Raw genomic sequence first — 25,978 nt, forward strand, 5'->3', positions numbered from 1 at the left:
TCGGCGCCTCTACTCACTCTGTACCGGGGGAGAGAGGGCGGAATTAAACATGACGGGGACGGGCCAGGCTCATAGCACCGCCTCTGGGTGTGGCTTGTGCCCTCCCCGGCTTCGGAACATTTTTTTCTGGAACTAGGGGAAGCTTTTCCAGTAGTACCTTCCGGCGTCGCCAACTCAATTTCCCGTGCGGCACCGCGGCCGTTCTTTCTCTTCCGGCTCAAGGCGCCTGGGGAGCCGCGGGCCTCGGTGAGTGCTGGCCGCGCGGCATCCGAAGCCATCCGCTGCTCGCGGACGGCGGCAGGGCGCTAGCCATAGAGAGAACGGAGAGAGCGGCTGCGTGGCTATGGAGAACGGAGGCCTCGCGCCTGGGGTGGTGGTCTTGGGTTCTCAAGGGATGGATGAGAGGGGAACTCGAATTCGGGGGGAGATTGCAATCTTGCGGCTGGGTGTGTTTGAGTGAGGAGGTCCGTTTTGAGGCTCCACTAACAGTTTGGGAGGTGGGAATTGATGTCGGGTTGTGCAGAATGAGTCGTGGCGCGAGTGGAGGCCCCAGAACCAAGGCATCCGTGCTACTGCCTCCCTCTGTTTCTGGAGTCACGTTCTTCCAGATCAGGGCAGCACAGTTAGGTCCTCGGCAAGACCCCAGCCCTTATCTCCACTCTTCTCCAGGTGCAGACATGGCCAAGTCCAAGAACCACACCACACACAACCAATGTAAGTTTCCCAGGCCCGTCGTCCATCTCTCGCCCCGGATCCTGGCCAGCATTAGGGATACTGGAGCAAGCGAGAAGGCGCATTTATGCCATGGGGTCTGGGACTGATTTTGGTTTCAACCAGCATAGCTTTTGGGTTTATAGATTTTTAAGGAAGGAGTCCACTTGAGATACCTACTGTGTTTTGCTTGCAGTGTTAGTGGGGTTCCCAGGTCAGCTCTGGGAAGTAATGGTGGTCCTGGGTTTGTCAGCTATGGTGCTGGGTGGTCTTATTAGAATGCATCTCATTCTTTTATCTAATTACTTTCCCTGCAGCCCGAAAATGGCACAGAAATGGCATCAAGAAACCCCGATCCCAAAGATACGAATCTCTTAAGGGGGTGAGTATATGCACTGAATCACATAGTATGTGGCTGTTTGGCTCTAGTTGCACAGTAAGGGCCTTTCATATAGATTTTTGGCTTCAGCCAAAAAACTGATGTTTACTGTCTCACTTCTTACCTGGACTACCAAAGCCTACAATTTCTGTATCTACCCTTTATTAATCTTTGCCAGATCTATAACAAAACTTTAATTGGCCTTCCCCTGTCTGGGGTATAACTCCCTAGTCAGGATATAACCTGCTTCCTGAGGGCAGTTAGAACAGGTACTTTGTGAGCCTTCCATTCTGCACTGACCAGTCATACAGCTTTGATCTGACCAGTGCTGGGTGGAGGCCAGCTTCCTTTCCTGTGCCAGGGAGTACTGAGGACTAGGTGAGAGAGGCTGATGCTGTAGGGCCGGAGAACTGAACTCTTATCATGTCTGGCCTCCATGCTTTTGGTCTGATCTGTGGAGTAAATCATTTAATCTCAGAGTCTTTGTTTCCCCATCTTGATCCCTTTATCTTAACTTATTGTGAATCTGTTGTACTAGGCTTGATACTTAACTAACATCTTGGGGGAAGGGGTTCGGAATGGTCCTGAGAGGACTGGGGAGATGAACTGAAGCCTTCCTGTAGGAAGTTGAAGCCCTGTGACCCTGACACACAGGGTCATCTTAGTTCTTGCTTTATTTTGTATCTCTGCCATGATCTGGGCATGTAGCCATGAAAATGTAGTCCATATATAGCATTAACAGGGTGAGGTACTGACTTCAGGATGATAGTACATGTTTCTCTCCAGATAAGTTGCTATGGGTTAAAGCTATTTCAGCATTTAAGATTGACAGAGGGTGTTTAGGCCCCTAGTTGACTTCGATTGGGGCCCAAGTTTCCTGGGAAATCGCTATGGAGGGGGGTACCTGGAGTGACTTGGGGGCTTCAAACTGCTGCACTTCAGCCGCCTGTATCTTCCTGCCTTTCAGGTAGATCCCAAGTTCCTAAGGAACATGCGCTTTGCCAAGAAGCATAACAAGAAGGGCCTGAAGAAGATGCAGGCCAACAATGCCAAGGCCATGAGTGCACGTGCTGAGGCTATCAAGGCCCTTGTAAAGACCAAGACGGTCAGGGCTAACATCCCAAAGGGCAGCAGCCGCAAGCTCAGCCGACTTGCCTACATCGCTCACCCCAAGCTTGGGAAACATGCACGTGCCCGCATCGCCAAGGGTCTCAGGCTTTCGCGGCCAAAGGGCAAGGCTCAAACCCAGGCCAAGGATGCGGCTGCAGCACAGGTCCCCAAAGGAACACAGGCTGCCAAAGGTACCCAGGCCGCCAAAGGTACCCAGGCTGCCAAAGGTGCCCAGGCCCCCGCAAAGCCTTAAGAATAGAGAACACTGTCTGCCCGTGTGAGGACAGAAGGACTGGTGTCACCCCTAGGCTGCTGTCTACAGGGCACTGGTGTCTTCCTGTGCTATTTGTACAAATAAATCTGAAGCAGAAACTATCAGCTCTGTGTCTGATCCCTGGGCTGGGGCTAGGGTTCAGCTGGGGTTCATACCTTCATTTTGTGTGTGGGGAGAATTGAGTTTTCCCTGGGAGGTAGGGTCTGGGTAGGAGAGTGGGCCTTGATATGCAAGAGGGACCTAGTGAATGAGAAATGGTTGGGTACTATAGAGAATCTGGCACATAGCTTACTGGACTGGGTAGGCTGCTGAGGGAAGAACATCCTCCTTTGGTCTTTGGTCCTTCCTTTCCTGAGGAAAGGAAGGGGGCCCAGCTAAATTCTGTGCTTTGAGATGAGGTATTCTAGACTCAGTCTGTTCTTAGTGTACCTGGCCAGCAGCCACTGCTCTTGGTGGTGCTGATCCCCTAAGTGCTAGGGACCCTGGAAGACCAGGCAGTAACTGAAGTCATTTGACCAGGCTACTGTGCCTCCAGGATCAGCTGCTGCCCCTACTTCCTCAGTGAAGCAAGTAGCTAGCATAGTGGTAATAGGCATTTGTGGAGCATTCCTCCTGGTCATACTTTATGGTCCCCCAATCTGACCAGGTGCAGCAGGGCTTCAGTAACATTTCAATGTCAGCTTGAAGTTGCAGTTTTCAAGCATCTACCGAAGATGTCAAGTAAGGACTTCTTTTGTTTCACAGGTAAGCTAGGAAGAGAGCGAAGTAGCCATAGAGCCGGGTAGTCCATATAGGACTCAGGAAGTTTTGTTTGCCCACCCAGGGCTGGGCTGCTAGTTCTTGGGTATGATCCAGGTATGCTTTGGGTTGTCTGTTACTCCTCACTGAGGTGTCAGCTGGGCCACAACCAGGTTTTGTGTCCTGAAATTGGCTTGGCTCAGCCTGAAGTCATCAGGTCAGCTTCCAAACTGTGGGGGACATCCTACTCCAATTTCAGGGTACCCCAGGTGTCATGCTTCAGCTAGACTTTAAAGGGCCAGCCAGCCAGCTTGCTGCCTTATGCCTCTAGCTTCCACACAGCCTGTCTTGTGTAAAAAGCACAAGTCCCTCAATCTTCATCACCACCCGGTCTTGGGCAAGCTATTCTGGCAGAGCTTTTAAAAGGGTTCATGGTGAAATCTGTATCAAAAGGAGGAGGAAGCTGGCCAAAAGCCTGGCCCCTTGTCTGCTCCATGAACAGAGGTGATTAACACTATCAAGATTAGCCTGCAGGCCACAGAGCCAGGCTCTGCATTTCCTTCTTAACTAGGAGCTAGCCTTCCTGTGCACCACAGGAGGTCAGAACAGAATCAGATCAGATTACCTAGAGGAGCAGGCTCAGCACCCAGGGTCCCTACCTGACTTAGCACTGCAGGGATCTTAGCAGGCCTGACTGAAGCCCAACTAGGTCACTCTAAACACTGACCCGTGATACCTGGCCAAGGTGCTGGAGACCCAAAGAACTGACCTGGCCAGGGCTCTCAACACCAAAGCGGGGGTCACACTTTTCCTTTTAAACCCTGGGGTTTTTGATTACCTGCTATTCAGGCCTTGCTAGCTATCTGCCTGCCCCACATGTGGCAGGCCTCAGCTGGCCTTCAGTTCAGGTCCTGCCTGAGTGTGCTTAGTGTTCCGCTCAAAGTATATCCCTTGCCTCACAAGTCAAATACAGGCATGGTGGCCACTGAGAACAGAAACTGGCCCCTTGTTTCCAGGGTGTGTCTTGTGGGGGCACACACAGCTGGTACTGGATGGTGTGCTGAGTCAAGTGCCACAGAGTAGCACGGGGTGTTGGGAAATGCCCAGAGTCGGGCTATTTCCTCATCTGTGAAATGGGGATGATAACGGCATTTCCCTAGAGAAATGAGAATCCCTGTTCCATGAACATCCTCGTGAGTACTTCAGAGGTATCCCCTGTCCACATAGACTTTATTGTTGGACACGGGGAATGAAGGGTCATTGGCACTGGTCAGGGTGGAAGCTCCAGGGGTAGAGGTGGGGAGCATGGCGCTCACTTGTCATTGGGCAAGGCTGGAACGCTGGCCAGGGCAGGCAGCAGCCGTGCATATATGTCCACCCCACGGAGGAACACAGCCTCATGCAGCCGCTCGTCGTGGTCATGCAGCAGCACAGGTGTGCGGTTCATGGGTGAGAAGCCCAGTGCCGGGACCCCCATCTGCAGGCAGTGAGGAGGAACCATTAGGAGTTGGGCCAGCATCTGGGATCACCCCACTCCCCAACCTGCAAGCGGCTGGCTCACCGCACGGATATAACGGCTGTCCGTTGCAGCAGGGAAGATCTTCGGCTCTAGAGTGAGGTTCCTGCAGAAGGAAGAGCCTGATGAGTGGGGAGAAAAGGAAGAGAGGGCAGGGGCGGGGACTGAAAGCACAAAGGAAGAGAGAGGGAAGGGGAGCGGGGAGTGGAGGGCTGGCCAGTGTGCTCACATGTCCTTGCAGACCCCGTTAAATGCTGCCCACCAGGGGTCTGAGTCATCAGTAGATGTCATTCGGGGCTTCGTCCACTTCTGGGGGAAAGGGAAGAATGACAGGGTCAGGACAAGGCCTGGCCATCTTGCTGTTTGGGCACAGGGCACACTCAATCACCCACCTCTCCACCCAGATATCCAGCTGGCCAGGCCAGCCACAGGCCCTCTTTCAGTCCTTCAAAGTTCCCCAGGTCAGGGCCCTTCCCCTGCCTTCCATCTACTATCTATCCTTCAGATCCTAGCCCAAGTGTGCCTTCCTCAAGATAGGTCTCCCAGCAGTCCGGGACTGTTAAATATTCCAATTACAGGTTCTCAGAGAGGAGGTCACACCCTTTACTGGACCATGTGTTCATACTTACATAAAAGTAATGTATAAATATTTGATTGTCTATTCCCCATTCACAATGAAAGGACTAGGAGAGCAAGAACCGTGACTACACTGGCTCCCTACAGCATGCCCCAGCACCCGGTGGTCACATCCGTAATACTTGGTGGTGTATGAAATGTGTCTCTCAGCTTGAGAAACGCTCATAGACAGGTACACGAGCACACATCTCCTGTGGCATACACTTGGCGAGCCCAGTCTCCTCAGCAATCTCAGTTGACTCCCTGTCAATACCTGAGCAAACTCGAAGGTGACCCCCTCGCCAGCTGCCCGGCACCAGCTATGCAGCTGCTCCTCAAAAGCCTGCAAGGAGGGAGATGAGTTGACTCCTCAGGCTCTCCCTGAGCCTCCAGAACAGGACTGAGAACCGGGGCTCCCTCCTCAAACCCAGATGGAGGTGGCACCTTCAAGTCCACATCTGGTGCCACACGGAAGTCAAAGCTGGCGCTCATGGTGGCAGGTACCACATTATAGGCCACGCCACCTTCTAGCTTAGTCAGGTTCACGGAGGTCACAGCCCCCTCTGACAGGTGGGGGTTTGACTGCAGCCTGTGGTTGGAGGAAGGGGCGGCAAGGGAAAACAACAGATAAAGAGTAGTTCAGTCTCCCTCTTGCCCAGTGTCCAGAGCCCAGCCCCCTCCCAGGATGTCTCACCTCTGCTTCTCCTTCTCTCGGAATGCCAGGATCAAGCTCACGACCTTGTGCTAGGAGAGTATGAGGTTAGATGTGAGTGGCCCAGGATGGAGTGTCTACAATCCCCAGCTCCTCCCCTGCATGCCACGCACCAGCTTCTCTGCTGCAGTGTCCTCGATGAAGCGTGAGCCATGGCCTGGCTTCCCAGTGCTGGTAACCCGCACCCCTGGGAGATGTAGGGGGAAAGAGGGTGTCTTCAGCATGGTAGGGGCTGGAAATGTAATCAACTCTGGGGTGGTTTTGGTCTTCCCCTCATTCTAAGCTCCTCTGGCAGGGTTCTCCCAGAATGCACAGTACAGAGCTGGTTTCTGCTCAGCATTAGGATCTCCCCTCATTAGCTCAGGAAGGCAAATGGGAAAGGCAGTGGGGGCAGAGACTGGGTTCAAGATGCACTCAGGTCCCAACTTGTTATGTGACCCTTGGCAGGACCTGCCCCATTGGCCTAGTCTCCAGCCTGCATGGTAGCCCCTCCCTCTATGTCCATACGCACACCAGGGGCTCCGCTCGCTGTAAAAGACAGTGAAGGCATCAGTGGGGTTGGCCAGACCTGAGGAGGGAAAAAGGGTTCAGAGAATGGGGTGGCCCAGACCCCAACAGCAGCGTCTCCAACCCCTGCCTGCTCCTCTGTGTTTTTCTACCCTGCTCACCCTCATCCAAGGCAAAGCCAGCCCTCAGGGCCTGGAACTCAGGTCGCTGCACAAATAGCTCCATGCCTTGGTGACCCCCAATCTCCTCATCTGTAAAAGCAGCAGGGATATGAGATGAGGGGACCACACATGCCCCTCCCTAAAGGTGCTCCTTCCCAAGCCACTCCTACCTGGCACAAAAGTCATGTGGATAGTTCTGGGGAAATGGTGGCCCTCAGTCTTCAGCCTCCTCACAGCCTCCAGGTATCTGAGGGTCAGTGAGAGGGTGTAAGCCAGGTGCTGGGGGAGCCACCAGATGCCAGAGCAGGCAGGATGGAGCCCTGAGCCATGGACCCTGCCCTGCCACAATCTGGCAGGGGCTCCAGAAAGTCTCTGTCTTTCTCTGGACTTCAGGCTCCTCATCCATGCAATTGTCACAATAGAAAATCCTGCCCAAGGAGGGGATGGGGGTCATAATGTTCCTTGGGGTTTTGCCTCATTTCATCTGAAAAAGCAACATGGGTCACCAGCAGCTCTATTAGAGCCATCTGAGAAAATCTGGCCAGGGTTTTTGCTCTTGTGATGCTGTTCAAACCAGCATAGTCTGATCCAGAAACAATACGGCTTCAATATGAGCTGCCAGTGTTTCTGCCCGTACTCGAAGGATATAAGCTTCATTAAATTGGACTAAGTGAACTTCTTTCAACAGGTCATTCAAGATCCCTAGCTTATGGCAGAAACAAAGCTAGCTCTGTACTTAAATACTTGAAAAAAAAAAAAAAAAAACTCCAGTCACAACCCAGGTTGTGGGGGACTGGAATTAGAGGACACTCACTGGATGCTGACACACTTCATGTCCTGGGCACCCCTGGCATAGATGTAGCCCTCAGCATCCTTGACGGCCTCAAAGGGGTCATGACTCCAGTGTTCCTGTGGACAGGTATGGGAAGAGGAACCCAAGCCCCAGATTTCATCATTAATCTAACTCTGGTCAACTGTGGCCCACCCCTAGGAGCCCACTGTAGGCAGGGGTGACTGGTGGGTGTTAAAGGGGTCAGAAGTGTGCTGAAGAGGTTAACTGATTGCCACCCCTCATCTCTGCCTCCCACCTCAATCCCCATCAGCATTAGGATCTACCCTCAAAGCTCAGGGCATGAAGTAGCTGCTGAGCAAAGGCTGCCCTAGTGGAGTAATACCATATGATGTTGACAGGACCAGCACCGTGGGCTCCCTGAGGTTGAACAGGGGTCTGCATTATCTTTGTCCCTAAGAACTGCACCATTCCCTGCCCCCCCCCCCCAAATACCTTGAAGACAGGTACCACATCTGTGTGGGAGTTGAGCAAAAGGGAAGAGAGTCTGGGATTGGTGCCTGGCCAGGTCAGCACAGTCACCACACGGCCAGGTGCCACCTGGACAGGGTCAGCAAGTGGGATAGTCAGCACAGGGTGAGGCGGTACCCCGGGCCCACCTCCCCTTGCTACTCAGGCTCACCTCTACTTTCTGACAGCCCAGGCCCAGCTGGTGGGCTCTCTCCTCAAGGAAGGCCACAGCTGCCCCTGGGGGGACAGAGAGTCTTGAAGCTGCTTCTGCCTACCCATGCCTTCCACTGGCCCAGACAGAACAAGGAGGGGTGTACGTCCAAAGAGGGGAACAGACTCCCAAAAGGACAGTTGCCTCCTCAATACAATTCCACACCCCTCAGAGACAATTGCATTTCTGTCTCCAAAAAGATTTTTGGTTAGTGACCCTTAGTGGAAGGCCAGGTGGGAATTTCAGGCTTAGAAGGCGTCATTATCTTCTGTAAAGATGGGACAACTGGGGCCGGGAGAACAGGAGATTGACCTGAGGTGTTCCAGCTGATGAACCACATACCAGGGATCTGGACCCAAGTACACAATTCCCAAAGGGCTGTGGCCTTTGTCCAGTCCGGTAGGAGAATAGAAACTTCTTTCCTTGTGGTTGCCCCAGGCTCCCGTCCTACCTTCCCCCCTCCTCAAGCCCTGAGGAGTGAGATGAAATTGATCCCTAACTAGGAGACAGGTACAGCAAAGCCTCCCAGGAACAGGTTGCTCCACAGCCTGGAGGGGATGCTGAGCAGTCTGCTGACTTAGGGAGAGACTAGAGAAATTGAGGAGTCCGCAGCAGCATGGAGATGACCAGGATTAGAGCTTGGTTTAGAACACAGCCCCCACCCCTTCAGCCCCACCACAGGCCCTGAACGGGCGTGCTCACCATAGTCGGGCTGAGGTTGGACTGTGCGGATGCGCAGGTACTGGCGGAAGAGCGTCACGGATGGGTGCTCTGCTTCGCGACCCTTGCTGGCCATGGCTGCCTCTGGCGAGCTAGGGACAAAGCGAGTGGCTCGCCTATCCCTTCCAGCTGCTGGGACCAGTGGACTCCACCTGCAAACAGCCCCTCCCCAGGGCAGTTCCCCGGACATCCCCAGCTAGAGCCCCCTTCTGTTTCTGCTACTGTACTGGCTTTCTTTCTTTCTTCCCCCAAAGAACCCAATAAAATTCGTGCCTCTGGCTGCCCACTTTACAGGAAAGAAAGTTGAGGTTCAGGAACGGCTAGAGTAGCTTGAGCCAGGTTTGAACCCAGACACTTGATTGCCCAATTCGCCCAAACGCCTCAAAAAATTTCTCCTGGGTCTCCCTGCTGGCGCAAGGGGTTAAGACGCAGCACTAAGAAGCTACCCGCAGCCACCGCAGCACGAGTTCGATCCCCGGCCAGGGAACTACCCACATGGCGCAACAGACCTCTCCTGACTCACCCACTGCTCCCCTCAGCAGTGTATTTCGTCAGTCTGCCTGTTCTGTTCCCCGCTCTGTCTCTGGTGAATCCTCTCATCTCCGCCCCATCTCTGGCCTGCACCCCAGCTCTTGTATGCATAAATAAAAAAATCTTTAAAAAATTTTTTCAACCAATTGTCCGGATTTCATGCCAGGGAACCCCGGGCCCTCTACCCCTCTGGATCCCCCACCTCGCTCTCTACAGGTCTCGGGCACGCGCTCCCCTCTCAGCGCCTGCCGCGGACTGTGCGGCGGGACCGAGGGTCCCGTGAGGTCGCAGACCCGGAACCGCCCCGATCCGCCCACCACGTGGCCAGGCCCGGATCGCGGGGCGGGGCCGAAGAAGCCGCCCGCCGCCCGCCCCAGGTTCCAGCCTCCGCCAGGATCACCCAGCGCGCGGATCTAGCCCCCGCCCCTGGGTAGCCCCTCCCGCCGCCAGCTCCGCCCGCGCCGTCAGGAGCTCCGGCCGGGCCCGCCTTGCCCGTCAGAACGCGCCGCTCCGGGCCGGGGCCGCGAGCTCCGACGGCCCCGCCCACTGTGGGCTCCGCCTCCCGCAGCCTTGCGGTTGCCCGAGGAGAGGAGGGCGGGCTCGTCGCGAAAGGTCGCGGCCGCCCCCAGGCTTTGTGGGTAAACCGCTGCAAAATCCTGTCGAGCCAGGCCCGGCCTTCCCGCCCCCCCCAGAGTCTCCTACTTCTCCCCTTTTCAGGGCTCAGCACCGACGAAGGTCCTCCTTGACTGCCTCATCCCCCAGGTTAATATCTGTTGTCCCGACTGTGAGCTCCAGGTTGGTTCATGTACCTGCAGAATTCTGTTCCTGGTAAGGTGCAGAGCGGCTGTGGGCAAATCTGTGTAGCAGTGGGGATGACAGTTCACATACAATACCAGTGTGAGATGATGTTGGCTGTGACAGCATCTGTGACAGGATGCCGTCAGAACACTAGATGACGGTGTGAGAGGGGGGGAAACAACACGAAGGCATAGATGCGGCACACTCTTGGCTAACCCCGCTCCAGGGCCCCAGAGAGGGGGGATAAAGAGGCACAGATGTCCCACTGGCCACCCACAGGCTACCACTTGTGTGCCCAGCTGCCCTTTGTACTGCTAGCCAGTTCTACCCTCTGTTCCAGGAGCTGAGTCAGCTTGAGGAGGGTCAGGGGTTGAAGAGTTCAACCTCTGGGCTCAAAGGAGGGTGGTTGGGAGGGGAGAGGAGAGATCTACCTCGGCCCTCTGAGGTTTAGGTCTGGACTGCTGAACCACAAAGTACCCAGGGGCAAGCAGGCTTGGTGGCTCAGTAACCATGCTATGTTAATTGTTAAATCAGGTCCCCTACCCTCACGCTATACGTCTAGCTCCCTTTGGCCATGGATCCAACATTCCTCACTCAGCTCAGACCTTGATATCCCATTAATCCCAGTGGTCATGCAGCAGTGGTAACACCCTATCCCTCCCACCCAACCCCCAGCCTTGTGTGGCCAAGTACGCCTCATAGCCAGAGTCATTCCATCTCAAACTGCCTTCTGAGGTGGGTGTTACCATCACATTCATTTTATAGATGAGAAAACTGAGGCACAGAGTTGTGAGGGCAGCTGGTTAGGAAGTAGCCCGTGTTCTTAGTCTTTCCAGGCCACTGGAGCATTTCTTCCAGCTCGCAGCCTCGCAGTAGTCACAGACTTGCCTCCCACTCCTTCACCCACCTGCAACACCACCAGGAAACAGGACCCGTCACCACCCAGGCATGACAAAAATGCTTTTTATTTTGCCTGTGAGATGAAATGAGAAGGCCTGGCTCTCTCGTCTCTGCCTTCCAATCCCAGGGGCTGCCTCCCTGGCGTGGGGATCTGGGGAAGACTGGTTGAGACCCTCCAAACTCAGGCCAGGACTGGGACCTGGGCAGTGGGTGAGCTCAAGGCAGGTGGTCAAGGAAGGTAAGGAGGACAAGATGGAAGTCATGCGGCTTGTGGAGGTAGCAGGCGTGACCCGCATCGCGCAGCTTCACCACAGAGTGGTTGGGCAGGTGCCGGAGATACCGCAAGGACTGCATAGCTGGAATGCGGTCCAGTTCGCCATACAGGATGAGAGTCGGGGTCTGCAGGGCAAGGTAAGGAGCTGTGATCCTGGGACCTACGGTGATCGACCCTCTAGTCACCTCCTTAGGAAATCTTTCCCAAGCACCCCATCTCTCCATCCAACGGAGACCTAAGTCCTCTCACCCCATGACTCAAGCCAGGGATAGGAAGCCAGGATCTTCCGAGAACCCTCCTACTGGTACCTTAATGGCCCAGAATTGTTCCTGGCTGTAGTTCTGGGTGTAGACAGGTGCAATGGGCACGAATCCATGCAACTGGTGGTGGCCTCGAATCAGGAAAGGCAGGGCATAGTGGCCACTCAGCGAGGGGCTCACCAGCACAGCATTCTGTACCTCCAGGTCCCGTAACACTTTTTCCAGGAGCTCCACCCTTCCTGCCTCTGTGCTTGCTTCCTTTGATGGAGCTGAGTTCCCAAAACCTGGGAACAGGAGAAGGCACCGATTGAGGAAGGCTGGGCAGCTCAGGACTTCCTGCCCATCACAGTGGGGAAAAGAGGTAGGGAGCTGTGAGTGGCATATGGTACACGCTACCCCAAACTTCCTAGGAGGTATTTTTTTTTTTCAATGTGATAGGCCTACTAGAAAAATATCTTTGGGGCCTCCTTGGTGGCGCAGGGGATTAAGACGCAGCACTATGAAGCTATCTGCAGCCACTGCTGCAGGAGTTCAATCCTCAGCCAGGGAGCTATGCACATGGTGCAGCAGACCTCTCCTGCCTCACCCACTGCTCCCCTCAGCAGGGTATTTCAGTCAATCTGCCTGTTCCCCACTCTCAATGGTGAATCCTCTCACTCCCCTGCATCTCTGGCCTGCACCCCAGCTCTTGCATGCATAAATAAATAAATCTTTTTTAAAAAAGAAAAACATCTTTTATTCATTATACTGGAAAACAAACAAACAAACCTGACAATACTCATTGTTGGGGTAGATGCAAGGAAATGAACACTTTCATATATGGTTGATGGGAGGATAAAACCATGTAGCATTTTTGGACCCTAAGGTAATATTTGCAACACTTTTAAAATGTGTGTTCTTTAATCCAACAATTGCCCACAGCTCAAATAAGTACATCCAAAGATGCTTCAGCTATATCCCTTAAGTATTTCAACTGATACTGAAACTATCAATCAACCTACATGTCCACAGGTAGAGGATAGCCAGGTAAAATCTGCCCATCCCTCCAGTGGCACACACTGCAGAGTTGAGGACCCTGAGGGAGGTTCATGCAACTGGCATGATCCAGGAGACATGGTAGAGAGGAAGAAAACCAAGTCGCAGATCAAGTCTCTAAGCAGGCAGGACACTAGTTATGTCTATAACCCTCACCACAATCCTGCATATTGCTTGTATCTCTGCTACAAATAGCTAGAAAAGGACCTGACTCCCCCAAACTACTGAGAGAGGGGAAAAGGAGGGAAATGTGGCCTGAGTCTCTGAGGGAGTCACTGTTTTTGTTTTGTTGTTTTTGTTTTTTTAGTGACAAGAATGGTAGCATAAATCATTTGTGTAGGTAAAAAACCAAAAAGCTACAAAATTTGTCATAAAAAGTACAGTGAGATGCATGCAATTGTTTGTGACGTGAGTCATGTTTCTCTTTGCTTTGTGCAGGCAACAATCCACACTGTGGTTTTCAAGGTAGAAAAAAAAAACAAACCCACAGACCTTTTTGTATTGCCATCTGGTGTGTGACCTGCTGCTGCTTGTCCAGCAATGGAGTCCAGATGCCCCCCAGCCACACTTCAGTGTTTCCTACCCCTCCAACTCCTCCCTCTGGGAGGCTGCCTCCCAGACCCAGGGATGGGGGCTCTCACCTGGGAGGTCAAGGGCCACAGCCCGGTAGCCCCTCTGCGCCAGCAGCTGCAGTGTGCCCAGCTGCTCCCATGTGTAGGAGTTAAAGGCCTTTCCGTGGAGCAGCACAACTTCCACCCTGTGGACAGAGAGGGGAGTCATATGTCTTGGGGATCCTGGGGGCAGCCCACCATTCTTTCTCCCTGGGCTTCTCCCACTGCCTTCCCAGGTCTTGAGTACCCCTGAGTTGACCCAGGATCCCACGTAGGGATTCCCCTTGGGTTTCATCCTTCCACTGCACCTGAAGTCAACACCTACCTGCGTGTACGGTGGAGGGGGAGCACCTCGCGGTAAAACATCGGTGAGTTGCCAGGGGTTAGACCAGCCAGGGTTGTGACATTGGGGTCTCCCCAGGGCCAGGAGGTCTGCTCAGGAGGGCCTGGAAGTCCTACGTACAGTAGCAGCATGAGCAGCAGGCCCAAACCCAGGAGGGCTATCTGAAACCAACTCATGGAGGTCTGTACCATAGTCTGAAGGAGAGGAGAGGAAGGACAGGCTGGCACTGAGTCCCACACGGACTCCTGGACCCCATCCCAAGCCCTCCCTGAAGCCCCCATGGAGAAAAATCTCTAGCCCTTGCTCTTTCTCTGCTCTGAATAAGAGTCCAACAACTCCAGGAAAATGGCTCAGATGCCCCATAGCTGGAGGAGCATCTGAGATGTTCCCAGGCCAGCTCAGTGGCCACTATCATCCCATGCCAGCTGATGCCACTTCCCTTTCTTGAGTGCTATGACGGTCATGTACTCGGCCCTTCACATCCAAGGGCTCACGAATACACACCAGGACAATGGGAAGATATGATTATGGGTCTTTTACGCTAGAGAAAACTGAGATTCAGTGAAGTGAATCCTCCTGTCCAAAGAGCAGAGTAATGAGTGTGGAAATGGACTTAAACCCACGGCTGGGTTCCTAACTACCAGGCCAGGCTTATTTTTGCCAAAGAGGAAAACATGGGGTTGGGAAGTGGCAGGTAAACGGGAGCCTTGCTGATGGACAGCGTAGTGAGGGCGTCAAAGATGAAAGACCATGTGTGACGTGATGTCCGACTGGGGGCATGGAATGGTTCTTTTTATACACTGCATAAAACAATGCTGAAGTCAGCATGTGTTTTACAGTTGATGGGAATACTTAATGCTCTACTCCAACTGATACTCAGCAGGAGGGCTCATGGACAGTATCCGTGATGGAGGAAATGCTGAGGCATGAGAGGATGTCAGAGAGGAGCACACTCCCACCGTTCCCCGTCCCCCTGCCCAAACTTTATGCCAAATGGCCCACTTCATGGACTCCTCCAGTCAGGGTCATCTGCCAGCCCAGAGGACAGACTTCAGGACCCAGGGTTCAGACAAAACAGTTATCCCTGCCTTTGAGAATGGTCTCTGCCACTTCCTGGCAGTGTAGCTTCAGTTTGTCAATAATATGTGGGAGGATAACCTTCTGGCTGTCCTCCCAAGCCTTACATTGAATTTGACCTGGGGCTGTTGTCATCATTTAATTGTTTCTAGGGTAAGCCTGACTGCTTTGTTCCCAGATTCTACTGCACACATCTCTGTTGAGTGCCAACTGCACCCTGGAAGAAGTTAGGAGCTGGGGACCGATCTGGAGCCCCACCTACCTCTCCAGCTAGCTTTGGGGATATTTCCCTAGATCCCTCCCCCATGCTCTGGGGTCAGGTGGTGAGTGGCAGCACCAGAAGCTGAATGGAGGAAAAACGTGCTCCTCCAGTCTTTCTGGCCAGGAACAGCTTCAGACCGCTTGGCGTTTGCCTAAGTCCCTATCCAGGAGGACCTCTTCGCTGTGCCTCTGCTTGCTGTGAGCCTGCGAAGCCGGGAGGTTGGGGAGGGGGGCGGAGAGGGGTGGGGCTTCGGCCGTTGTCCTGGCAACTCAGGCAGCTGGCGTCCAAGACAACGGTAGAGGGCAGACAGCCAGCAGTCTTGTCTACACCACAAGGATGGGTGAGGGGAGCTGTACCCGCATGAGGTCCTTGGCATACGGGTCGACCACGAGACAGACGAACACACAAACATTAAGTCTTGCCCTCACACTTTCCTTTTGCATTAAGTTATTCTCTGCATGCAAGCCTCCTTGTACACGCACTGGCCTATGCCCAATCAATCCCTTCAACACACACCCTGAATATCAGCACACAGCCAGACATTAGGAAGGCAGACCGACAAACACACTCGCCCCTAAAATCAAATACAGTACCTCAAATTTCAAGCATACAGTCATACTCACAACCTTGAAGCTACACACGCACACAAGAAACACGCAGAGGCAGGCAAACGGGCACACAGAGAAACCCTCAAGAACACCCCACAGAGACACTCAGGTCGACACACACCCTCAGAACCTCGCAGAGAAACACAGAGCAGAGACAGGCAGCCGGCAGGCCGACTGACACACCCCCAGCATAAGAACTCAGGAAGAGACACTCATCACACCGACAGGCCGATCACACCAAGAACACCAGCAAACACTTGCGCGCGCCGCACACACACCAGCACCCCCGCCGCGCCCGCGCCTCCCACAGGACTGTGCCCGGGGCGCTGGGGCGCGGGGCGGGGCGAGGGCGGCCCGCCCCTGCACGCCCGGCCGGCCTCCCCCGGCGGGACACTCACCGGGATGACCGCGCCGGCCCCCGCGGGGCGGGCCCGGCCCCAGCGGAACCAGCAGCCAAAGAGCGCGGCGACCATGACGCTGCCTCGGCCACTCCGCGGGCGGCCCCGGCCGGGACGCGAGGGCGCAGCACCCGGCGCGCCTGCGCAGTCCGCAGGCGCAGGCCCGTCGCCTTGGAGCCCGGGGGGGGGGGTGGGGGGCGGCGCCCTAAAGCACGCGGGCCTGCCCCCGCCGTCCAGGTTTCCCGGATTGCTCGCGGCCTGGCAATGGCAGGGAGGCGGACTTGGCTTCTTCCCACCCGCCCGTCTTCCTCCTCTCTCAAGTTCTCTGGATGTACGAGGGGGTTGACGGGACTCATCACACGGGTTGTCTTCATGACTTACGGCTCGCCAGGCCTCAGAACAGCCTGGCGCGGGGGCCCGGCCGTGTCAACACAGATCTTGTTAAACAGCAGCCCCAGGTCTCCGCCCAAACAGTTCCCTGACCCCTAGCAGGCAGCGCGCGGCGTGGAGCGTTAGGCCAGAGCTCGGGGTGGCCTCTGGCAAGGCTTCCCTTCTCTTTATGGCTCCTGTCCTGGTGGGCGATGTGTGACCAACGTCTGGTCTGCCCCTAAGCTCGGAGATCTGCGAGGCCATCAGGCCTGCCACAGGGAGGCAGCTTGGAGTGCGGCAGACTCGCTGCTTCTTACCGTCCTGCACGAGGCGAGCAGTGTCATCCATTCCATAGACAGGAGATGTTAGCGAGAAGATCAAGGCCAACTGGCTGGTCATTGTCTGAGCCTTGCATTCAGGCTTGCGGGATCTCACCTACAAGCTAGGCGCTCAACTCTGCCGGGCAGTCTTAGCCTGGCATGAGAGGGTGGGAGAGGATGGTGCAGGGAGCAGCAGGGATGCAACTCCAGAGGAACCCTTTTCCTCGAGATGCATCATGCGCAGGTGGAGCAGGTTGCTGAACGCCTCCGGGCCGCACCCAGCCCAGTGCGGGGCATGGGGCACCAGGGCCCGAGGGGTTTGGGGAGCCTGAGAACGCTGTGACAAGAAAGATGGGTCTAGGGGAGCAGAGCGACCCGGCGACCACTGGTGGCCACAAGACGGCGCCCCGGAGCACGGGCCCGCCCCCGGCCTCCGCCCAGCCACAGTCCCGGGCGCCCCGTCCCGCCCCGGGCTCCCTCCACAGTCAGCACTCTGCATCCTATCTGAGCGGGCCCACGCAGCTCCCCAGGTACCCGCCCTGCGCCCCGACCCTCTTCCTCTCTCCAGCTAGAGCCAGCCCCCACTGCTCCTAGTCTCTCCCCTTCCCAACTCTGTTCCCCAGGTCCCCTCCCTCGCTCTATGCACCGCCCCCCCACCCCGGCCTCTCTGCGCCCTACTCAGCCCAGCGAGGCCCGGAGCCCAGGTCCGCGAAGGGTCGGAGCCAGGCGTGGCGCGCGGGCTGTCGCCGTCTGGGCCCCCGCGGACCCCGAGCCGAGCACCCCGCGTGCATTCTTTGCGGGCCTGAACTCCACAGCCTTTCTCCGCTCTGCGTTCGGGTTTCAGCCTCCGGAAAATGGGCATTTTACTCCAATTCCGATTCCTTCCGGGCTGAGGTGCAGTCCCAGGACCTGCAGTAGTGCCTTGAAAAGGACGAGGTTGATAAGCAAAATAGCTACTTACTGTCGATTGAGCATTTACTGTTTACTGAGCGGTCAGGCGCGAGTGTTTTAACACGCGTGACTTCATTTAATCTTATCAGCCACCTGTGCGTTCAGTGCTATTTTATTATGCCCAGTTGCTGAAAAGGATGTTAACAATGAGAACAATAATCATAAAGGGAGCCCCACGTATTGCGTTCTCTTTTTAAAAAAAAAAAATTATTTATACAAGAACTGGGGTACAGTCAGGGGCGGGGGAGGGTGAGAGGATTCACCAGAGATAAAGCCGGGACCAGAACAGGCAGATGGACCAGACACTGCTGAGGGGAGCAGCGGGGAGGCAGGAGAGGTCTGCCGTGCCATGTGGGTATCTCCCTCGCAGGTTGGGAATCGATGGCTGGGAATTGAACCCGCGCTGCAGAGGCTGCGGACGTCTTCACAGTGCTGCGCTCAACCCGCTGCACCACTGGGGAACCCCGTATTGCATTCTTAACAAAAGCAGGCGCCCTCCCTTGTCAACTCCTTTTTCTTCTAAACTTAATAATTTTTGAAATAGGCTTGACTGTACCATATTAGAGTTCAAGGTCACACAATTAAGTGAAAGGCAGAGGTAGAAACAGCACCTATGTCTACGCCACTCCAAAGCATGTTCTAGAGATCTGGGAGTGTCCTGGAGGCCTCCTTACTATGCCCTCCCGCCCTTGGCAATCTTTCTGCTCTACCTGGGCGGGGTGTTCTGTGGCTCCTCATCAGCTTGGCCTTGAACCACAGGTACTTCACCCATACAGCAGCAGGTATGGCGGCCGTGGAGCAGCAGGAGGGCACCATCCAGGTCCAGGGCCAGAATATCTTCTTCCGAGAGGCTCGGCCAGGCAGTGGACAGGCTGCCCGTTTCTCCGTGTTGCTGTTGCACGGCATCCGCTTTTCCTCTGAGACCTGGCAAAACCTGGGCACACTGCAGAAGCTTGCCCAGGCTGGCTACCGGGCTGTGGCCATCGACCTGCCAGGTAATTCCAGGGCAGACTTTTGGTCAGGGGTCATGGGGCCTCCCTGGGGACCAGGGCTAGGGGCTGGGCGACTGGGACGACCTAACAAGGCTGGGCCCTGAGCTTGACAGGGCCCAGTGGATACTGCAAGGGCCTTTAAGCGTCTCTAGTCTTGATGTGGATCAAGCTGGACACTGCCCAGCTGCTTCTAATTGTTCCTTGGGGCAGCGTCTCAGTGTCTCATCGGTAATGGGACATAACCACATTCATTTTGGGGGGTTGACGCTAGTGAGAATGGAATGAGATTACCCATGTGAGTATGTGACCAGCACCTGATATCTAATAATTGCTCTGTCAATTGCAAGTAAACTACATTGACAGAGCCACAACTACAGGCTCTGTTGGAAGCCCCTTGGAGTGAGACTGAATCTCCTGACACCTTTGGATGCAGGGTAGGGCCCGGTGGCCGGCTAAGCTCCCAGTCATGATCCCACATTTAAAGCCCTCAGCTAGGTTCTGGAGGTGGGGCAGCCCCCAGACTGCCAGTCAGAACCTGGACCAGCAGGTGCCAACTATGGAAGGAGTAGCACCACTGACCTGCTCCCCTAATTGGCCATGGTGGGTATGATTTCAGTGCCCAAGGGCGGGCCTCCAGGCTAGGCCAGGATTGGTTCTGAGAGTGGGTTGGACTAAAGATCTTGAGCTAATCTTGCTGGGGAAGGCGGGGACTGACTAATTGGAGGGGGAGGTATGTGTGCAGAGCCTGTCTTTCAGTCACTGTCCTCAAGACACCCGCCTCACACTAACCCTGGTGCCTCTTTAAACAGTTAACTGAATTTTCACAACAGTCTTAATTGGCAGGTTCTTTGTTATCTTCTTTTAGCAGATGGGGAAATTGAGCTGCTGAGTGTGGGCTGAGGGGGCACATACAAAATATCTACTTATGTGACCAAGGTCAAATAGAGAGTAAATGGAGAATGGGACTTGGCCCCAGCATGTTGGACTTCAGAGCCTGCTTCTGGTTAGGACACTGCATGGCTGGGAGAGATGGGCCATGCAGAAATGCCTCACGCTTGCCACAGATATGACAGCTCTAGGCTGTTGTAAGAATAAAGTCAGACATGCTAGGTGTGTTGCAGGAAACTGACATAGTGAGATGGACCTCCAGGAGGGCTTCCTGGAGGAAGGAATCCCCTCTCCCCTGTTTTCCTACTCACTTGTACCTGTTTTGTCTCTCTAATACCTGAACCCCTGCAGGTCTGGGGCACTCTAAGGAAGCAACAGCACCTGCCCCTATAGGCGAGCTGGCCCCCAGCAGCTTCCTGGCAGCTGTGGTGGATGCCTTGAAACTGGGTCCTCCAGTGGTGATCAGCCCGTCATTGAGTGGCATGTACTCCCTGCCCTTCCTCACTGCTCCTGGCTCCCAGCTACGGGGCTATGTACCGGTGGCCCCCATCTGCACTGACAAAATCAGTGCTGCCGACTACGCAAATGTGAAGGTACCTGTGTGGGGGGCGCTGAGATGCTCCTGCAGGGAGCAAGGAAGGGCCCCTCCTGGGGCCTCTCCTCATCCAAGGGTGTGGTCACCAAGGGGTGGTTTCTGGGAGGAGCTGAAGTACTACATTCCACCATTTCGGTTTACTTAGCAGCCAATCCCTGTGCTAAACTGCATGCTGGGCAGACACTAATCCATGTCTCTGTCTCTTAGGAGCTGGGGCCCTGCTCCCCACAACCAGCTTGTCTGACTTGTCACTCCTCATTTGGTGTGACCCCAGACAGAAACTAGAGATTATGGGGAAGGCTGGAGTTGACCTCTGGGAGGCTGGGGATGGTGTGGCAGGTCCCTGACTCTGCCTTCTTTTCCTTTCTCAGACCTCTGCTCTTATCGTGTATGGGGACCAGGACTCCATGGGTCACAGCAGCTTTGAGCACCTAAAGCAGCTGCCCAACCACAGGGTGTTGGTCATGGAGGGGGCGAGTCACCCGTGTTACCTTGACAAACCCGAGGAGTGGCATACAGGGCTGCTGGATTTCCTGCAGGGGCTAGCATGAGGGCTCCCCTCCCTCCCTCCTCTTCCCCTTCTCTCCTTAATGGGCTCCTGCTCATCATGCACACACAGCAGGTGTGTCTGTGTTCTGGGGGGGGGGGGGGCTATTGTCTCTTCCTCTTTCTCTTGCAGTGACAAACTGAGGAGGTGAAATCAAGACCAAAAAACTTCAGGAATCAAGGGACGTAAATGGTGGAGGGTAATCTGTTAGATAAATTTCTCTTACAGCTTTCCTATTCCTGGCATACCTTCCTCTGCGGGCTACTATCCTCTCCCTACCTTCCACTTCCTTTGGCTGCCTTGCAGGGCAGTCACGCCCTCTACACTGGCCTCTTAGACCACAGATACATACAGGCCCACATTCATGCTTACACATTTAAAGCCATCTGTGTTCCCAAACATGACCTTTCACAAGGGAGCAGCCACACAGGTGTATGCAGCTCTGGACTGACATGCAGTCTCGTCTTACACGGCATTTCATGCACACATACACATGCGTGCTTGTGCCTCCAGTCAAGCACATACACAGGCATATGTGCCTTTCCAACCATGAGGCACCCCACTCTCTGGGAAGATGGGGGCCCCATACACTATCCCTTGCAGGGCAAACTCTTCCAGATCGTGGGTGTGCTCAGCCCTGAATTCAAATGACATGTAGTGAAAGGTCCATGCAGCAGGCCGGAATGCAAAAGCCTACCCGGAAGCCCACCTGGGGGGCAGGAATGCGGATACCTGCCTGGAGGACTCAGACAATGAGCCTCCCCCCTCCCCCTACGAGTCTCATCTCAGACAAAGAACCTCTACCTGCCCTACAAACTTTTCCCGCCGTACGACCCCAACTACCCACCTGACCTCTCCCCACCCTATAAAACCCTGCTTCCCCCTAACAACGTGCGCGACTCCACTGACCCCCGCCTTGGGTCTGTGAGGTCCGCCCGGGGCGCAATAAACTTTCCCTCCCTTTGAGAAATGTAGCCTGGCTCTCCTTTTCTTTACCGCGCCGAACCTTTCATCTAGTTTGCAGCTGGTCCCAAAGCAGAATTGGCCCCCCGAAAGGGGAGGTACACCCCTGGCCCCGCAGATCTCCCTGATTCCCGCTCCTTCCTGGGCACTACACCTTTCCAGGGTCTTCTCAGCCAAGCTTGTCTCCAGCTCTGAGGTTTGAGGGGGTTGGGGAGCCAGAGTAGAGGTTGGTGAAATAAAGTGATGCAATTAGACCCTGCAGGCTCTAGCGTCTCTAGAGCGCCGCCCCTCCCCCACCCCTAGGGACCGCCACTGCGTGCCCCTCCCCCACCCTGGCAGGACCATATGGTCCCCCTGCCCTTTGTCCACCAGGCCAGATGGATGGGAAGGGAAATTGGATTCCCTTCCCCACCCCCACACTCCCAGGTGCCAAGAGACTCAGTTGGGGGGTGAGGGGGGGCGGTGGAGGTCAGTGGGACCCGGCTGAGCCGATTAGGGAGAGGGGGAGATAGATTTGCTCCCCGGTGGGAGGTGATGGGGTGCGCTGGGAGAAAGAGACTTGGGAAGTGCATAACTCCTCCCCCTACTTTTTACCTGTTCCCTAGCAGAGTACTCAACTCGCGGCCCTGGGGACCCGAGCCCCCCAAAGAATTCCGGGGGTAGCTTTGGGGAATCGCGGGGCGGGAGCACTCGGGTCACAGCGCTCTCCAGCCCCTCCTCCAGTTGGCCCCGCAACCTGTCCCAGGTGGACACGGGCCGGGCCTTGCGAAAGCTGCGGGTGGCTGAGGGTGTGAAAACAAGGGGCGTTGGCGGGGGAGAGTCCGGGTCGGGGAACCGACGGCGCAGAAGCAAGGAGAGCGGGGAATGCGGCCCCGCAAAGGGTCGAAGCCCGAGCTCCGAGGGTCCCGACACAGGAGCGAGGGGCAGCGGGGCAGCGCGGGGGCTGGCGGCCGGGCGGAGGCCGGAGTGGGGGTGCGGGGACTCGGCGGAGGCACGGGGCTGGCGGCCGGGCGGAGGAACTGGCCGGCGGGGAGCGGAGGGGCTCGGAGCCGGGCGCGGCGCGGGCGACGCGGGGAGGATCGCGGCTGGGACCGCGCCTCAGGCCGGAACCCCCGCTCGCCCCCCACTCCCAGGGCCTGGGGGAGCCGCCAGGGGAGGGTCGCCCCGGCCCTCCCGGAAGCGGCCGCCGCTCGGGGCGCTCCGCGGCGCGCGGGGCGGGGCGGGCGGCTGCGGCACTGGGGCGCTGGGGCGGGCCCGCCGCGCTGTAATCGGATCCGGGGAGGGGGCGGGGAGGGGCCGGGCCGGGCTGGCCGGGGGGTGGGGGGGTGCGGAGCCGGGCTCCGGGCCGGCCGGGCTCCGCGCCTGTCAAACCCCTCATTGTTCGCAGCTGATGTCACTCGCAGTTGTGAGCGGCCGCCTCTCCCGGGGACAATGTGGGACTGAGCGGCCCAGCCGCCGCGCCGCGCCGCCGCCGCAGGACAGCTCCAGAGAGGTAGGGCGCGGGCCGGGCGGGGCACCCGAGCCGCGAAGTTTGGGGGTTCGGCCGGGGGCGGGGAACCCGCGCCTGAATCCGCAGGCCAGGATCCCGGGTTTTCGGGACTGGGAGACTGCGAGGAACACGTTCAGCGCTCCACATGGGCCTAGGCCTGCACAGGTGGGGGGCGCTGGTCGTCAGAGGAGCCCCCAGTACTGGAGAGCGGCTTCCAGGAGACCTGAGACCCCAGATTTGAGGTCCTCATCCCATCTGCTGTTTCTGTCCATTGGACCTGCTCTTCTCTCCATCTCCTGACCTGGTGCTGGGTCTGCCCCATCTCTGTCCCCATCTGCCATTCTCCTGCAGTTCCTGGCCCAGTACACACCCCTTCCCATTCTCTGCAGTCTTTGGGGGTAGGGAGGGGGGTCAGACCAGACCTCCAGGGAGGAGTATGTGGAGATGCTAGTTGGGGGCTCAAAAGTGGTCCTTCCTGCCCTGTGACTCTTCAGCCCCTCAGCACTGACTTAGCTTCTTAGCTGGTACTGGGGTCCTGGTTGGGGGCGGGGGGTTGGCGCTCAGGCTACACACTTTAGCCTGGCCCTCCAGACTGCCTGGCCATGAGAGGGAGGTGCCCGCCTCCTCACTCCCCTATCCCAGGCCCGCCATCTTGAGACCTGTGGCACCCAGTGCCCCACCCGGCCCCAGCATCCTGGGAGTGGTCTGCAAGGGGATGCACCCAGGGTCAGTTGCATTGTCTCCTCCCAGAATATAGGCTCTTGTTCCCACCAAGCCCAGGATGATCACCTGGTGGGACCAACAGGGCATGTGTCCCAGGGGCTTCCTTCCTCCACAAAGAGATCTTAGACCCTCAGGAGCTTAAACCTCAGCTCTGGCCCTCACTGTTTCCTGGGGTTACCCTCATTGTCTCAGAGCCAACACCTGGAACTCTACCCTTTTCCTATCTGAAGGTCTCTAGTCCCTTCTAGCCCTGGAACCCCCTCAACCTCCAAGGCACCCCCATCCCTGCCCCCAACCCCCAGTCTTCATCAGCATGCAGCCTCAGGCTGCCCAAACACAAGGGGATTGTTCTTCTTGCATGCTCAGGGTGGGGGGCTGGGAGCGGGCGGCCCACACACCCTGGCAGGCCCAGGCCAGAGGGAGGCTGGTTTGCCCCGCCCTATGTCCCCAGATAGGCTGTGTCCACCCTCCCTGCGCCCATCGCTGCCTCCCTTCTAGCCTCCATCACATTTGCCCAGTGGTACTGACCTCTTGAGGAAGGATCTCTGAGTCATACAGGTAGACTCCTGGGTCCTCCTAGCTCTTCCAGTTGCCTCTCATAGGACCTTACAAACAATTCCCTTCCTCTCTGGGCCTTCGATTCCTCTCTTGATTGGTGAGTCCCTTCCAGAGGTGACAGGTTGAGCCCAACTTGGCAAAACCTATGCCATACTCCAGTTCTTCTAGAACCCCTGCCCCATGGAGAAACCCACTCTGGCTCCCCAGACATCTCAAGACGTAGTGTAAATCCCCCATCCTAGTCCCAGAGAAACAACTGGAGCAGGGGATGGAGTGCTGGGAAAAAAACTAAGCATCCCATGTAAGTAGATCCATGCTCTGGGTTCTCTCACCCCACCCCTACTGTACCTCAGGGACCCTTAGTCTCAGCTCTGGCCCCTAATGCATCCAGGCTCTGTGGGTCCTGTCTTCTTCCTGCACACTGAGTTTGGTCTTGTCTCCTGTTCACCTGAAGCTCTCTGTATAGTAGAAAGACAGGCTCAAGGTCTCCCTGGTGGCCTAGGGGTTAGTCCCAGCACTATCATCACCACAGCCTGAGTTCAATCCCAGGCCAGGGAGCTGACCCACTTGGTGCAGCAGATCTCTCCCGACTCGCCCACTGCTCCCCTCAGCAGTGTATTTCAGTAAATCTGCTTGTTCTGCTCCCCACTCTGTCTCTGGTGAATCGTCTCACTCCCCGCACCTCTGGCCTACACTCCAGTTCTTCCGTACAAAAATTAAAACAAAAAAGAGCAGCTCAGAAATTCCCCATTGGGGCTTCTTTAAGTTGCAGGCACATAGGCCTGAGTGACTACATCTGAATTGAAAGGTTGGAGATGGTTTCACCAGGAGGTGGTATTTGAGAAGGATTTTGACAGAGAGTGGGGAGGATGGGCATTTCAATCTCGGATCAGCCTGGGCAAAGGCCCAGAGGGATGGAGGTGCTAGGCGTGTTTTGCAGCTTGATGTGTGTGGGGGTGGGGGTGGAGATGAGACAAGAGAAGTTGGCAAGAGCCAGATCATGAAGGACCTTGAGTGCCTGTCTATGGAGATCAGGATTTATTTCTTGGGCACTGGGGAGCCAAGGATGGCTGTTGAGCAGCGGAGTGACCTAGTCGCCAGCATGAAGAATGGAAGCTAGACAGATCTTTCTCAGTTGGGTGAGACAGTGAGATGCTGGGTACCAGTGGGTGGGGCTGTGCGCTTTCTCTTGCACCTGAGCCTGTTTCAGTTTCCCTTGGTCTGAAGCCTCCTTGGGTAGGCTGTATGTAGCATTTCTAGCACCCAGAGCTTCCTTTTGCCACCAGGCACCGAGTCCACAGATAGTCCTGGTCAAGGTCTAGAACTTGAGGACCCCAGGCTATACCTCCTTCGGTCCTTCCCCCCTCCAGCCAACTCTCCCAAGAACTGGGTATGAATGACCATTCTAGGAGACTGTACGGCTGAGAAGCTGGGGGTATGGGTGCATGTATCTGAAAATGCTGTGGCAGTTCTTGTGGAGGCCTGGTTAATCAGGGAGGGTGAACATGCCCAGAGAAGGGGTCAGGGGAGTC

At 55.9% G+C, this 25,978-nt stretch overlaps 4 protein-coding genes across 4 annotated transcripts; 2 read left to right on the top strand and 2 right to left on the bottom strand.

Annotated features, from left to right (window-relative positions):
* Positions 1–677: 677 nt before the first annotated feature.
* On the top strand, positions 678–2,563 carry RPL29 (ribosomal protein L29; the record flags this gene model as incomplete). The annotated part of the gene is made up of 3 exons (XM_084248079.1): positions 678–714; positions 1,029–1,093; positions 2,058–2,563. The coding sequence occupies 3 exons, from the start codon at positions 678–680 to the stop codon at positions 2,451–2,453; spliced, it is 498 nt and encodes a 165-aa protein (XP_084104205.1). The 3' UTR covers positions 2,454–2,563.
* A 1,961-nt stretch (positions 2,564–4,524) lies between these two features.
* On the bottom strand, positions 4,525–9,030 carry LOC311180091 (aminoacylase-1; the record flags this gene model as incomplete). The annotated part of the gene is made up of 14 exons (XM_084247756.1): positions 4,525–4,689; positions 4,774–4,834; positions 4,958–5,037; positions 5,618–5,686; positions 5,788–5,932; positions 6,038–6,087; positions 6,169–6,242; positions 6,567–6,623; positions 6,724–6,813; positions 6,894–6,970; positions 7,538–7,632; positions 8,009–8,113; positions 8,196–8,260; positions 8,937–9,030. 14 exons carry the CDS (start codon positions 9,028–9,030, stop codon positions 4,525–4,527), a joined length of 1,227 nt encoding a protein of 408 aa, XP_084103882.1.
* A 2,239-nt stretch (positions 9,031–11,269) lies between these two features.
* Positions 11,270–16,126, bottom strand: ABHD14A (abhydrolase domain containing 14A; the record flags this gene model as incomplete). Its single annotated transcript, XM_084248267.1, has 5 exons — positions 11,270–11,582; positions 11,766–12,001; positions 13,394–13,509; positions 13,689–13,900; positions 16,052–16,126. 5 exons carry the CDS (start codon positions 16,124–16,126, stop codon positions 11,400–11,402), a joined length of 822 nt encoding a protein of 273 aa, XP_084104393.1. The 3' UTR covers positions 11,270–11,399.
* Positions 16,127–18,475: 2,349 nt separating this feature from the next.
* Positions 18,476–20,717, top strand: ABHD14B (abhydrolase domain containing 14B; the record flags this gene model as incomplete). The annotated part of the gene is made up of 3 exons (XM_084246975.1): positions 18,476–18,686; positions 19,923–20,164; positions 20,538–20,717. 3 exons carry the CDS (start codon positions 18,476–18,478, stop codon positions 20,715–20,717), a joined length of 633 nt encoding a protein of 210 aa, XP_084103101.1.
* Positions 20,718–25,978: the final 5,261 nt, after the last annotated feature.

This window comes from Talpa europaea (genome assembly GCF_964194135.1).
Source record: "Talpa europaea genome assembly, chromosome: 11".
In the NCBI taxonomy this organism is placed as follows: Eukaryota; Metazoa; Chordata; class Mammalia; order Eulipotyphla; family Talpidae; genus Talpa; species Talpa europaea.